We start from the raw sequence: 13,192 nt of genomic DNA, 5'->3' as shown, positions 1-13,192 counted from the left end.
AACAATATGTTATAAATGCATGACCATAAATGGATTGGCATGCCTCCGAGTTACATGACTTTAGGTGATTATTTTTATTTTAAACGGTAAATAGATTCATTTGACAATTTGATAGGACTTATTAGACCTTTACTTTAGCTTTTTTCAAAAAAAAAAAATTGTGTCCATATTTTACTTTGTGATACTTTACCTTAGAGCATCCGTAACAGACGTTGCAAATGTGCCAAATGCCAAATATTTGGCACACCAAACACAAAAACGAAGCATTATCAGATGTGTCAAATGTGCCATATTTATGCAATAATGAACAGTACCATTGCATTTTTGCCACGGTATGGACAGATGTGGCAAATGAGTTTATTATTTTTTTATTTGACTTTTCTCTCTCCTCTCAGTTATTTAGTTGATTTTTTTTCTCTCTCCTCACAATTTGTCTCTCACTTTCTTTCTCTCCCAACCGGTCTCTCTCTCCCTCTTCAGATCAGATTCCCAGCTCCTCCCTCAACCTCAAACGTCTCTCTCTCTTTGCACCTTAAATCAAACCCAAAAATCTTCCCTGACAATCTCGATCTCGCCGATCTCGGTCTCGATCCCTGCCGATCTCAATCTCAATCTCGATCTCGCCTCTGTCAATTCCTCCATGCCGATCTCGATCTCGTCGCCTCACTTTCTAGTCCTCACCGCCGATCTCACCATTCCTCGTCGATGATCTCGCCGCATCATTCTCCACAGCTCGCCGCCGATCTCACCGCCTCATGATCCAGCGCTCGCCACCGACATCCACAGCCCTCATTGCCGACCTTCAGATCGTGGTTTGAGTTTGGATCTGTTTGAGTTTAGGCCGATCATTGTTTGAGTTTGGGTCTGTTTTGAGTTTTTTTTTTTCCCCTCTTTTTTTGAGGTTTTTGGATTTGGAATTTGCTGGTGTTGTTGCTGTTGATGTTGCTGTTGGTGTTGTTGGTGTTATTGGTGTTGGATTGTTGGTGTTGTTGGTGTTGATGTTGTTGGTGTTGTTGATTAGTGTTGATATAGTTGCTGTCGTTGATGATAATAGGTAGAGATAATATATTATTTTATTGTGTAGTAAATATTAATTTAATGTATAGAATTGAATTTTACAACATCTGATAAATGAGATGTTGTAAAATAATAAAGTAGAGATTTTGTGTTGCAAAATGACTTCATTTTTTTTGCAACATTTGCTGTGGATGCCCTTAGCTGAATAACATGGCAATTGACCTTTTAAATCCAACAAAATGTGCTTTTTTACCGTAACTTTGGAAAGCAAACGTTAAATGCGAGTTATTTCCATTTTCATTGTTATATATGTACGCGTATGTTATGCATATAAACTAACTAGGTTATATATAAATTATTGATGGTATAGACTTCTTTTTTTGTAATAAAAATTCATAAAATCGTGAAGAGGTAAAACATTTAAAGTCATGGTTTCACAATATATAAGAAAATAATAAGTTAATTAAGTTTGCTTGTGAAAAAGTTCAAGCTTGCTCAACAAGAAAATGGAACCAAACTTGAATATTGTCGAGGGTTCTTTTTACGTTTCTTGTACCTTAGACACGTGTCTTGGTGTTATTGGACAACGCTTAGTCTAAGCTTTTTCTAAGAAGGAAGTTGGGTCTGGAGCTCTGCAGAATGGGCTCCAAAGTACCATTCTGCCTTTGCCAGTTTTACACAAACGTTGAGTCCAAAGTCCAAGGGAAGACGCTGCAAAGTGGGCTTATCCTCTATTTTTGCTGTAGAAGAAACTTTTCTCCACAGTTCTGACTTTTCCGCTGTGCAGTAAAACTTTCTGCTGTGCAGTAAAACTTTCTGTTGTGCAATGAAGTCTTTTGCTGTGCAGTAAAGCCTTTTGCTGTGCATTAAAGCTTTCTGCCGTGCATTAAAGCTTTCTGCCGTGCATTAAAGCCTTCTGTGATGTGAATGACTACTCTTCATTTTTTACTGTAGAAATACTTTTCTACTTCTTGCACATAAACAAATCTAAAACCCAAAGAAAATACCAATCAAGCAAATGTTAGCTTACATGGGTTAGCATATTCTCAAATATATACATATACATATTCGTAAATATACTTATACGTATTCACGTATACATCTATAAAGTATATTCTGCAGAACATGAGAAACAAGATATATATGTATATATATACTTATGACAGGATAATGATTAGTTTGTGTCAAAAGTAAAACACGTAATAGCAAAGAAATAAGAAAGTTTTAGCAAAAGAGGTTTAGCTAGTATAATAGTTAACACGGTAAAAATAATAAAAATGGTGTTACAACAGAATAACTAGTACAGCAAGTAGAGATACCACAGTAGGACAACTGATATAGCAAACATGATAAAAATGTGCTACAACAGAATGACTAAATACAACAGATATAAGTTATAATGAAATAAATCAAATATATTTACAATTGAAATCAAGTATTGAATCTTCCCATAAAATAAGTAAACCAAGAAGGAACTCAAACCCTAACTTAAACAACCTTGTCATAAGATTCTGCCATTAAAGTTGTGTATTTTGGAGAATATGCCTAAATGACTACTAGCTATTACTTTTGGAGACTTCAAAGAGTGGGTTTGGTAAGAGGGAGGGAAAAGATGGTCTATTGATGCATGTTCCTATTTCTGCAGTGTTTTTTCTTTTTTTTTTACCACTTTCTTTCTTTCTTTCTCTCCATTCTTTTTTTACTCCTAGTTTCTAACTACTATCTTGTCGTGAGTTGTTTTTCTCACTTAGGTCTTTTCCCTTTTGGATCCCCCTCTCCCTAGGTGCTTCCCTTAGGTGTTTACTGCTCTCTTATCATGGGTTCCCCCCTTAGGTGCTCCTCCATTCGGTCTTCATTTTCATCCATAGCTACCTCCTTCTTTTATAATGAGCCAATTCAATGGGATTTCTCCCTTTTACCCCTAGGGCCTCACCAACTGTTTTTGGTTTGTTGTGGGCATCCCTTTAGGACTACTCATCAACCCATTGGTTGCCCCGACCACTGCCATTGCTCAGTACATGTTTGCTGCACCACTACTCATTTCACGACAAAATTCCCTTTTGTTTGTTCTTACTGTATACCTCTATCTCTAATTCAAATGGATAAGGATTGAGCTACCTCACTACCTAGCTCTATGGCATATATCAGATGGTCTCAACCATCTATTACTTCTTTTGGGTAAGATACCATCCCAGTAAGGTATATTATTAAAAGAAGTCACAACTGGAAACCAAATATAGACCCCTTTTTCCCCCTACCACCAAACCACACCCTCTGAATCCCTTTGACTGTGGACCCACCTCCCTTGTATTGGCTGGGTACAGGTTGGTGGTGCTTCAGCCCTTCTGTGCTTGCTCCACTATCTTCTGTTTTTGTTTTCTTTCGTTCCCACGCCGTTTCTACGAAGCAGATTAGTTTTGTTTCGTTATGCTGCATGTTTTTTTGTTTTATTTCTTTATGTGTTTCTTGCTGCGTTTGTCATTTTCTTCGGTTTGGCTTTTCATTCCTTCATGTGATTCCTGCTGTTGATACTTTATGTTGTTCTTTGTTTCTTTTCATCGTGCTTCTTCATATTAGTTTTCACGCCTATCCTTTTATATAAAAGGATTTGGGCCTTTGTGGGCTAAATAATGTTGATTGGATCAAAAGGGTCTTGGGCCCAATTTGTCTTTATCTACCGAAGTCATTTTGCTAGAGAGCTGTATTCTGCGGCAAATGCATACTCTGCTGCAGAACGCTTTCCCTTGCATTTCTTTCTTTGGACCTCTCTTAGTCTTTGGTCTTCTTGGTGGGCCTTTGGGCCTTGCTTTTCATTGGGTTTTCCTCCGTATGGGCTGTTGGGCATGAATCAAAAAATTGGGCATCAACAAATATAAAATATTATTTAGTGATGAGCTTAAATATTTGTACAACACCATTTTAAAATTTATTAATCATTTAATTTACGCCGTGACCACCTCCAGTTGCTGATTTGCTCTGCTTTATTTATAGAATTTCATTTCAATCTCGAAACAAAATCTCCACACTCCACAAGATTCGCAGCTCTCAAATTCTGTCAACGCCAGCACTCACTTCAGTTCTGGTAAATCCACATTGCCCAATATAGCTCTATACGTATTATTAGGGTTTTTTTTTTAAAAAATCAGTCCAGTTTATGATTCTTGTAGATTCGTAATGCAATTGATGAAAATTTACTTATTAAATTTGAATCTGTTTCAAGCTTTTTCTGCCAGATCTCAGTGGTCATTTTGTAAATCTAGTTGTTTGGGCTAATGAGCCGGCAATAGGGGTTGAATTTTGAATATACTAGCTTCAATTACATTTGTCGCTTTTGGTTGGAGGATTTTAATGCATTGTACATGCTGCGCAGAATGAACTTTTGTGTGAAAATTTGGCTGGGTTTGGAAATATGATTCCATGTTTGTACATTTAATTTGTCGAAATTTTGTGTGGTCGAATTTGTTTGGACTAAAATGTTTGAACAAGATGATATAAGACACATGTACCATGAAAAATGAAGCACAATTAGTCTTTTGCCCAAGGGTAATCTATGCCTATGGTCTTGTTCATGAAATGCATCATTATACTTCCTTTATGCATCTTAGTAAAAATTAGTGACTTCATTCTTCTGGTAGTTTGTTGCACTGTAGCTCATATTGCAATATGCTTAACTTGTATGTGTGTACTTTTTCACATAACATTAGCTTTAACAACACCAATAGCTTTAAAAGCTTAAGTTGATCAGAATGAGTGAATTTGATCATTTAACCGTTAAGCTAACATTTTTTTTATGGGTAATAAAAATATCTTATTGAAATACAACAAAGAATCTTAGGGTTATACGAGTCGTATGCCCTTAGATAGTTCAAAAAAGTACACGAGTAGTCCTTCCATAAAGTCATGGAGCGTAGGAGGTCTATTCAGATCCACAGATGTCCAATGAAATAGTGAAGTTAAAAATTCTAAGTGAATCTTTGGGGTAGAAGCTTCTTTATCTTTGGCTCCCTCCAAATGAACCACATTAGACATCTTGAAACCATATGTCCTATGTTCGAATGCTTTTGGTCTTTGTCGCCAACCTTATAACATTCCTTTCACCATTATAGGCATCAACCGATTTACTCAAAAAGCTAGTAAGATGAAGTTTCAGAGCCTCATTGCCACAGGACTCTGAAGCTACAAATGATCCTCTGATCCACAGTTTCTTTGTTATTTTTACACATAATGCACCTAGGCACCAACATCATGCCCCTTTTCACTGAGTTATCTATAGTAAGAACTTTCCATGTCACAGTCCACACACACACACATGCACACACAAAAAAAAAATCATATTCACTTGGCATTTTAACCTGCCAAATAGCTTTCCAAAGGGAATTTAAGCAGCATGTGCCTCTCAATACCTCATAAAAGACTGAACACTATAGTATCTTTCCTTTCCCGGGCTCCAAGCATTCTATCCCCCTCATCTGTATGAACTTGTATTGAGTAGAGTTTGACAGAAATGAGTAAATATTTCTAACTCACAAGCGTGAGCATCTCACACGAACATGGGATTCCAGAGGATTTCTCCATTTCTTAACTCTAGCAATCCTACACCATAGCCTCTTTGTTAACAGTTAGCTGAAACATCATGGAGAATGAAGAAGCTAAACCCCTGTCAAAGCACCGCACATCCTCCCAAAATGTAATCCTTCAACCATCACCTAATTTAAACCAACAAACCCAGTAAAGGAATTCCATCCTGCTCTAATTGCCTTCCAGTTACAACAACCATAAGAATGTTTCACTGGCTGTGAGGCCCAACTCACTGCTAATTCACCATATTTGTCCCCCCCAGTCTCCTCATTAAAATATCTTATTCCTGACTGACGCTTCCCCAACCCATTAGCTACATTGTTGGCCATAGTGAAGAGAGACATAATATGTATAGGTAAATATAAGGTGTACTCGCTTCTCAAAAAAAAAAGGTGTACTCTTCTTGATCTGTGTGAATTGATGCCACTTGGAAAGGTCTAATCCCAACCAGCCAGTCATCCCTCCATTCTTTCAATGATGTTATTCCATACATGCCTTGCCTTATATTGGTTCACATTTTGACTTATATTTGGGAATCCCAGATACATTTTGACTTTTTTAATTAAAGCCTTTATCCATATTGCTAGAAGCTGTTTACCTCTCTCTTTGGATTTTTGGTGACTTATTAGCCCTGCTTGGTTGTGCTTATTAGTTTACAGGCCCTATAGTTGAGCTTCTACTTATACATCAAAAATAAAAAAGAAAAAAAAGTTGAGCCTCTACTTATTCACCGAAAAAGAAAAGAAAAGCTGAGCCTCTACTGTGGACTGATATTAAGTCTGTTTTGCGTGGCAGATGGATTTGGTGTCTGCTGATTTATCATCCCAACCTCCTGCTAAAGCCTCTGATATCGAACATTCTGCTGCTGCTGCTGCTGCTGCTGCTATCTCCGAGCAAAATAATGATACCCATGACTCACCATCTATTATAACTCCCTCTGGCATATCATCTTGGGCTGGAAGTTTGAAATTTCCACAGTCCTGGGGAGCAGCACAAGACTCACAGACTGGAAATGCTGGGATGTCAACATTTGGACGTTTCACTAGTGGGTTAGGATTACGGATTCCTTCAGTGGCACCTATACCAGATGAGAAAAATGAAGAAACGGCAGTAACTGCCCAATCTGGCGTTCTCGAATCATTCACAAAAGGGTTAGTTGACTCATCTCGGAGTGCAGTGAAGGCTATGCAGGTCAAAGCACGTCATATTGTCTCTCAAAACAAACGAAGATACCAGGTTGTTTACCACTTTAATATCTACATAGATTTTAATATTATTTATAATCTTATGAGTGTAATAACAAGTTAATGAATTTGTTTTATTGGTCATGCCTTGATTTAACAATTCTTCACCTATCTTTCTTAACTACTCTAGTTTTTTACTATAATGTCTACACCAAAGATGTCGTTGATTAAATCATTGTAAGGAGATTCTATACCTAATTTGCAGGAAGGAGGATTTGACTTGGATATGACATATATCACTGAGAATATAATTGCTATGGGGTTCCCAGCTGGTGATATGAGCTCTGGGCTTTTTGGATTTTTTGAGGTATAATTTTTGTGTGGTTTGCATTTGACTTTAAATTGGCCAAGTTCATTTCTATAGTTAGGACAATTTATTAACTGAAACTTGTGATGCAGGGATTCTATCGAAATCATATGGAAGAAGTGATTAAGTTTTTTGAAGCACATCACAAGGTAAAACATTGTTTGGTATTTGAGGCTGACAATTTTTTACAATAGGCAACACTGGGGAATCTAATTGTTGTTCCTTGGAAAAATCTTTTCACAATCAATTACCATAATAGGAAACATCGTTCCAATATGTTGCAGAATTTCTCATCTCTTAAATGAACATTTACATGCAGGGAAAATACAAAGTGTACAATCTTTGCTCAGAGAGGTTGTATGATGCATCTCTTTTTGAGGGGAAGGTACACCCTTAATATTTATTTGCATTTTAGTATATTTATCATTGTATTCAATGCCAAGTTAGAACCTAAGCAATTGGAGCTTGATATATATATATATATATATATATATATATATATATATAAAAAACGAAAGCGGTTAAGTTCTGGTATCTGCACAGTAGACATGAAAATTTCGACTTCGAATTCTAGATATATATATATAGAAAGGTAATCAGTGATAAGGTTATCAGTACCTTTGATGTGTTCAAAGAAATCCTGGCAGTCAAACATGGTATTGAAAAGTTCTAGTTTCACCTCCTTGGCCACAACTTTTTTGTAGAAATGGACATGTCCTCTTTTCCAAAAATGCTCCAATTCAAAAGAAAAATGCTCCCACATCCTCAGTTACTCAGATAGTCAAATTGGTTTTCACAATGGTAATCCAAGTCAAACACATCAAAGGTACAGATAACCTTATCACTGATTACCTTTCTAGAAAACCTCCAGTCCTTCATACCACAATAATTCCTCCACCCTGTATGGGTTTGACTGGGAGGCTCGGGTTGACAAATGGCATGATGAGATTTTCAACATGTATTCATGGTGTACAGCTCAAGGCCATACAAGTCTGGAAAGTTTGATTACTATGTTCTCTATCCTAGAACCAGGAAAAGAGCACTTTTGTTTGGCAAAGGGAACTTGTCAGACAAATGTGCACATAGGCGTCATGCCTGGGTCAACTTCCAGTCTTGTAAAAAGCTTGCTTAATCTAATAATATCTCTATCTAGAATTCGAAGTCGAAATTTTCATGTCTACTATGCAGATACCAGAACTTAACCGCTTTTGTTTTATCTTCAATATCAGTGGTTGATTGGATAGTCATTGAACTAAGTTCTGAGTTGTATTTGGTATGGATTTTTGGTTATCCTGCATGGTTTTGTTAATTTTATTAGTTATAAATATTGGAGGTTTTTTCTTCAATTTTCCTAATATCAAAATTCAGCACATTCAAGCTTATTAGTTCAAGGATCCACTAACTCTCACTGTTTTACTTTATTTTACCTTCTGAAAATTAAAGGTATTCTCACAATGTAGTAAAAGATTTATATTTGGAAATAACTCAAGTAAATGGTAAAATAGGCAGGTTGTTTCCATCTGCTTGTGAGATACTCTAAATATGTTCTGAAGATAGGATAATTCTGCACCACCTGTAAAGCTTTTATGGTTTTAATTCCATTTATCACATTCTAGAATCTTATGCATCATATGCTGACATCTTGAATAAGAAATGAATAGCCAATGATGAAATCATAATTATGTTGTGGAAATGATGCGATACATCGGTTGAGACTTGGGATTCCTTGGTCTGTATAATGTGTTAGTTGTCTACATGGGTATATTGCTCAAGTATAAGTATATTCAATATGTAGATATCATTATGTTTCGGGAAGATCTAAAACATAAAAAGAAAATAGTTAAAGAGAAATTTATATGACACTCCCGTCTACCATTAATTGTTATAACCAATTATCAATTGACAGATTTAAGTTATTGAGGCTGTAATGTTGTTGTTTATGAAGTCATTGTGGTATAGACACTTCTGTTTATGACCCATCTGGCTGCTTTCCAGGTTGCATCTTTCCCATTTGATGACCATAATTGTCCTCCTATCCAACTCATAAAATCATTTTGTCAAAGCGCATATTCATGGTTGAAGGAGGACATTGAGAATGTTGTGGTTGTTCACTGTAAAGCTGGTATGGCGAGGACTGGATTGATGATTTGTAGCCTTCTCTTGTTCTTGAAGGTTAGATTGTGTAGTCAGCCCCATTAAAAGTTTGGGGGTTTGTATCATTGAAATACGTCGCTTATTTTGGTCCTATATGTCATCATTTAGATGTTTTGCCATCTCTGTGTAGTTCTTCCCAACATCCAAGGAGGCCATTGATTACTACAACCAGAAAAGATGTGTTGATGGGAAGGCTCTGGTTCTTCCAAGTCAGATTGTAAGTCATTGCTTTGCTGTTATCTTTTTATGGATTGATCTTCCTCGCATCTTTCTGATAATTTTGTATTTCTCTGCTTCTCCTAGAGGTATGTCAATTATTTTGAGCATGTCTTAACACACTTCAATGGAGAAATTCAGCCTGGACGTAGGTACACTTTTGATTTCTCTGTCATGCTTTGATATTTTACCCTCATAAAGAGTTACTGAAATAAAAAATTGTACAGGTGCATGCTTAGAGGATTTCGGCTACACAGGTGTCCTTTTTGGATTAGGCCATCCATTACTGTCTCTAATCATAATGGTATGCTCTCCAGCTGCTTCTCATCATATTCATCCTTACATAATTAGTTAATGTCGAGATGTCTCATTTATCCTGTATCATGATGTACAAGAACCTCTATCTTGTGTGTGAATATATATATATGTGTGTGTGTGTGTGTGTGTGTGTGTGTGTGTGTGTGTGTGTGTTTGTTACTTTGTACCTTTGTCATTTCTTAAACAAGTTCGATCATGATCACAAGTTGTATGGAGAGGAACTGTCTTTTATTATTATTATTATTATTATTATTATTAACTCATCTTAAGAGTTAAAAAGGAGAAGAAATTAGGGATAACTCCTTAGAAGTGCCTTGCATTTCCTAAATCCTAAAAGATTTTGAGAATAATTCATTGTGTTACCTGTGTTTTTGTGTGTTCTCAAATGCTTTTAAAGGCTGTCTATATGCATCTGTTGTTGTTATTCTGAAAGCCTAAACATATGGTACATCTGTATGATTTTTCGTACAATCTATTGTGATGCATGCTATTTCATGCCTTACGTTTTCCCAAGTTTGCATTTGTTACTGAAGTTCTCATGTTACTTGTCATTCTTTTGTCTAGGAGGCATTAACATAGAAGTTTTACTTTATCTGCAGGAATTCTGTTCTCAACGAGAAAGCATCCAAAAACAAAGGATCTAATGGTGAATATTTGTTGAATATGGTTGTGTTTTAATATATATGCTAGCTATTTTAATTTCGTATGATCTCCATGATGTTACATTATTTAAATTTCTGATATGAGCCACCAATCATTTCTGTAGCCAGAGGATTTCTGGATTAGTGCACCAAAGAAAGGGATTGTGGTCTTTGCTCTGCCGAGAGAGCATGGTCTAACGGAGTTGGTGGGCGACTTCAAAATCCATTTTCATGACCGCCAAGGAGATTTCTATTGGTTTGTGAACTTATGACTTTCTTTCACAATTGTTTCTGATAGTTTGATATGACTACAAACTCACTTTCTTCTGAATTTTGAACTAGTATTTTTATACTGAATGATGTATCCATCTGTTCTCATTTTTTGTTTAGCTTCCTCTCTGGCCAAACATAGAAGATTCCCTAACCTTAAGGATTCCTATCTTTAATGGGTTGAACCTTCGGCCAGTGGTGCCTTCTGTCCAATTAACTCATTTATAAAATGACAATCGCTGAAAACTATAACACCTTTTTTTGTTTTTTTTTTAAATAGGCAGACAAAGTACACACCGTATCTTGTGTGCTCCCGCTCCATGCGCATAAGATATCCACTGCACCACACCACACCCATAACTTGTGACCTCACCTCATCCATTGTGTTTAATGGATGGATTAGGTGTCATTCAGTCCAAGAATGATTGCCGAGCATTGAAGGCCCTGGATTTTTCTTATTCCTGCCATGCATCATCTTAAGAACCTATATTTTATCAATAAAAAAACAGTGTCATATCCGAAGAGAATTCTTTTTCCGTAGGAATACTCTAATAACATGCTTCTTTTTCTTTCTTCTTCTTCTTCTTCCTTTTTTTTTTTTTTTTTTTTGTGGAAATTTTACTTTCAGTTGGTTAAATACAACGATGACAGAAAACAGAAAAACTTTGAACACCTCTGATCTTGATGGTTTCGATAAGGTAAATGACGCAGTCTTTTCCTGATATATCTTTATACTGTTAAGATAAATCTTTTCTCTGTTCTCTGATTATCTGTTATTCTTTTTCCCTTCTTGGTATGTCTTTAATGAACTGCTGAATATGCTTTCCAGAGAAAACTGCCCTCTCCAGGATTTCAGGTTGAAGTTGTGATGGTAGACTACAATGGTACTTTACCAACAAGGTCTGAAGCTGATTCCACCAGCAAGCAATCTGATGGTACTTCAAATGCTGGGGTTACAGCTAAATCCAACCGAAGTAAGGTCACTAGGAGTGAAGACAATGACAATGTATTCTCAGATAGTGAAGGAGAGGAGACTTCCGCTTCCAAAAGCAGTGAAGCTCAAGCTACTTCTGGAGCCAAATCTGCTGCAAATAGTCATGCTTCCAACACTACAGCAGAGAAAATTGGAAATTTGACACATAAAACCGATCAGCTGTCCCTTGGGTCTCAGGAACCCACACAAGGTAATACTTACAAAGAAATAACTAGTGATGGAACTGGGAAACCTGCCTCAGGCCTTAAGACTCCTAACCTCGACTCATCAGGGGCAAGTGATTTCAAGGCAATGGCTGCTGATGCTTCAGTATTTACTTTTGGGGACGACGAAGATTTTGAAAGTGATTGAAGCAGTATGGAATTTCACACTGCTGATTGTAACATTTCTTAAAGCACGTGTATATAAACCATTTTAAACAAATGAGTTGGTGAATATCAGGAACGTCGGGTATTGATTGAATTCATTACTTTCCGTATTTTTGTTCATTCCAAACACACTTTTAATGAGTTTGCCACATTGCCCACTACAGTGGTGCAAGAGGGTAGATAGCAACCTCACTTCACCCTACCCTCCTTGGGATTTGGATTTTGGAGCCTCTCAAATTCGAGTGGAATGGAGAGGATCTATCTTAAGACTATGGCTTAAAGTGGAATAAATTCAGGGTTTAGATTTTGCCAACTCATTAACTCTAGTTTAGTTTAATCATTGTTAAATTTCACCATAATTAAATTTTAAATGAGTTGCTAAAATCTAGGCTTTAGATTTATTTTGCTCGAAATCATAATATTTAAATGGACAATTTTTATTTCACTTTGAAAAAAAAAAAAATCCAAAAACCCCCTAGAACAAGGGAGAGTTCAAGTTAGACTCAATGTAACTTTTCAAATGTTACACATTCTTTAAACCATTGACGGCTATAAAATTTGTCATATTAAATGCCATGGCTCTTTAATTACTTTCCATGTCTCTTATTTAATGCAACTCTCTCTCTCTCTAAGTAAGATTATGCTAACACTATAGTATGATTTGTATTGAATACCATGGCTCTTTACCTTTTGTTTTACACCACTTGAAAGCTTGGCTAGTTGCGTTCCATTTTGACGAGGACAACCCATTTGCTGACATCTGCTAGATTCATTTGCTCTATTTCCTCATTTTTCGACCAAAAAGTCACTAAGAATTGATCTCATTGTGGACAAACAAGGCTTCTTCATTGATTTGTTTGTAAATTGAAAGGGATGCCGTCAAATACCAAGATAAGCAAGCAATTTGCAGAAACACCTCAAAAAATCTTGCTATAAATTGATGCACTAATCGATTGAAATATCTTAAGATATAAATTGTGTAAATTAGACTGACACCATCGAGGTAAGGCTAAATTACATTTGCTATACATGATTTTCAAGAAATGACTCTTTGCCACCAAATGATCAAAATACTTTAAGATTTT

At 36.3% G+C, this 13,192-nt stretch overlaps 1 protein-coding gene across 1 annotated transcript; it reads left to right on the top strand.

Moving 5' to 3' along the window:
- Window positions 1-3,923: 3,923 nt before the first annotated feature.
- Window positions 3,924-12,227, top strand: LOC142625730 (phosphatidylinositol 3,4,5-trisphosphate 3-phosphatase and protein-tyrosine-phosphatase PTEN2A-like). The gene is made up of 13 exons (XM_075799433.1): window positions 3,924-4,099; window positions 6,391-6,831; window positions 7,045-7,146; window positions 7,239-7,295; window positions 7,466-7,531; window positions 9,142-9,318; window positions 9,431-9,517; window positions 9,604-9,668; window positions 9,744-9,820; window positions 10,434-10,480; window positions 10,601-10,731; window positions 11,374-11,443; window positions 11,575-12,227. The coding sequence occupies exons 2-13, from the start codon at window positions 6,391-6,393 to the stop codon at window positions 12,088-12,090; spliced, it is 1,836 nt and encodes a 611-aa protein (XP_075655548.1). The 5' UTR covers window positions 3,924-4,099; the 3' UTR covers window positions 12,091-12,227.
- The last annotated feature ends 965 nt before the right edge of the window (window positions 12,228-13,192 follow it).

Source organism: Castanea sativa, chromosome 2 (genome assembly GCF_040712315.1).
Source record: "Castanea sativa cultivar Marrone di Chiusa Pesio chromosome 2, ASM4071231v1".
Taxonomy (NCBI): domain Eukaryota; kingdom Viridiplantae; phylum Streptophyta; class Magnoliopsida; order Fagales; family Fagaceae; genus Castanea; species Castanea sativa.
The sequence above is the reverse complement of the archived record's forward strand: the minus strand, read 5'-3'. Positions and strand labels throughout refer to the sequence as shown.

Excerpts from the sequence above, each read along its gene's own strand:
- LOC142625730 (XM_075799433.1), top strand. The coding sequence starts at position 6,391 with ATGGATTTGGTGTCTGCTGATTTATCATCCCAACCTCCTGCTAAAGCC. Across the intron at positions 7,296-7,465 it reads TTTTTGAAGCACATCACAAG|GGAAAATACAAAGTGTACAA; the intron begins GTAAAACATTGT and ends ATTTACATGCAG. Across the intron at positions 9,518-9,603 it reads TGGTTCTTCCAAGTCAGATT|AGGTATGTCAATTATTTTGA; the intron begins GTAAGTCATTGC and ends TGCTTCTCCTAG.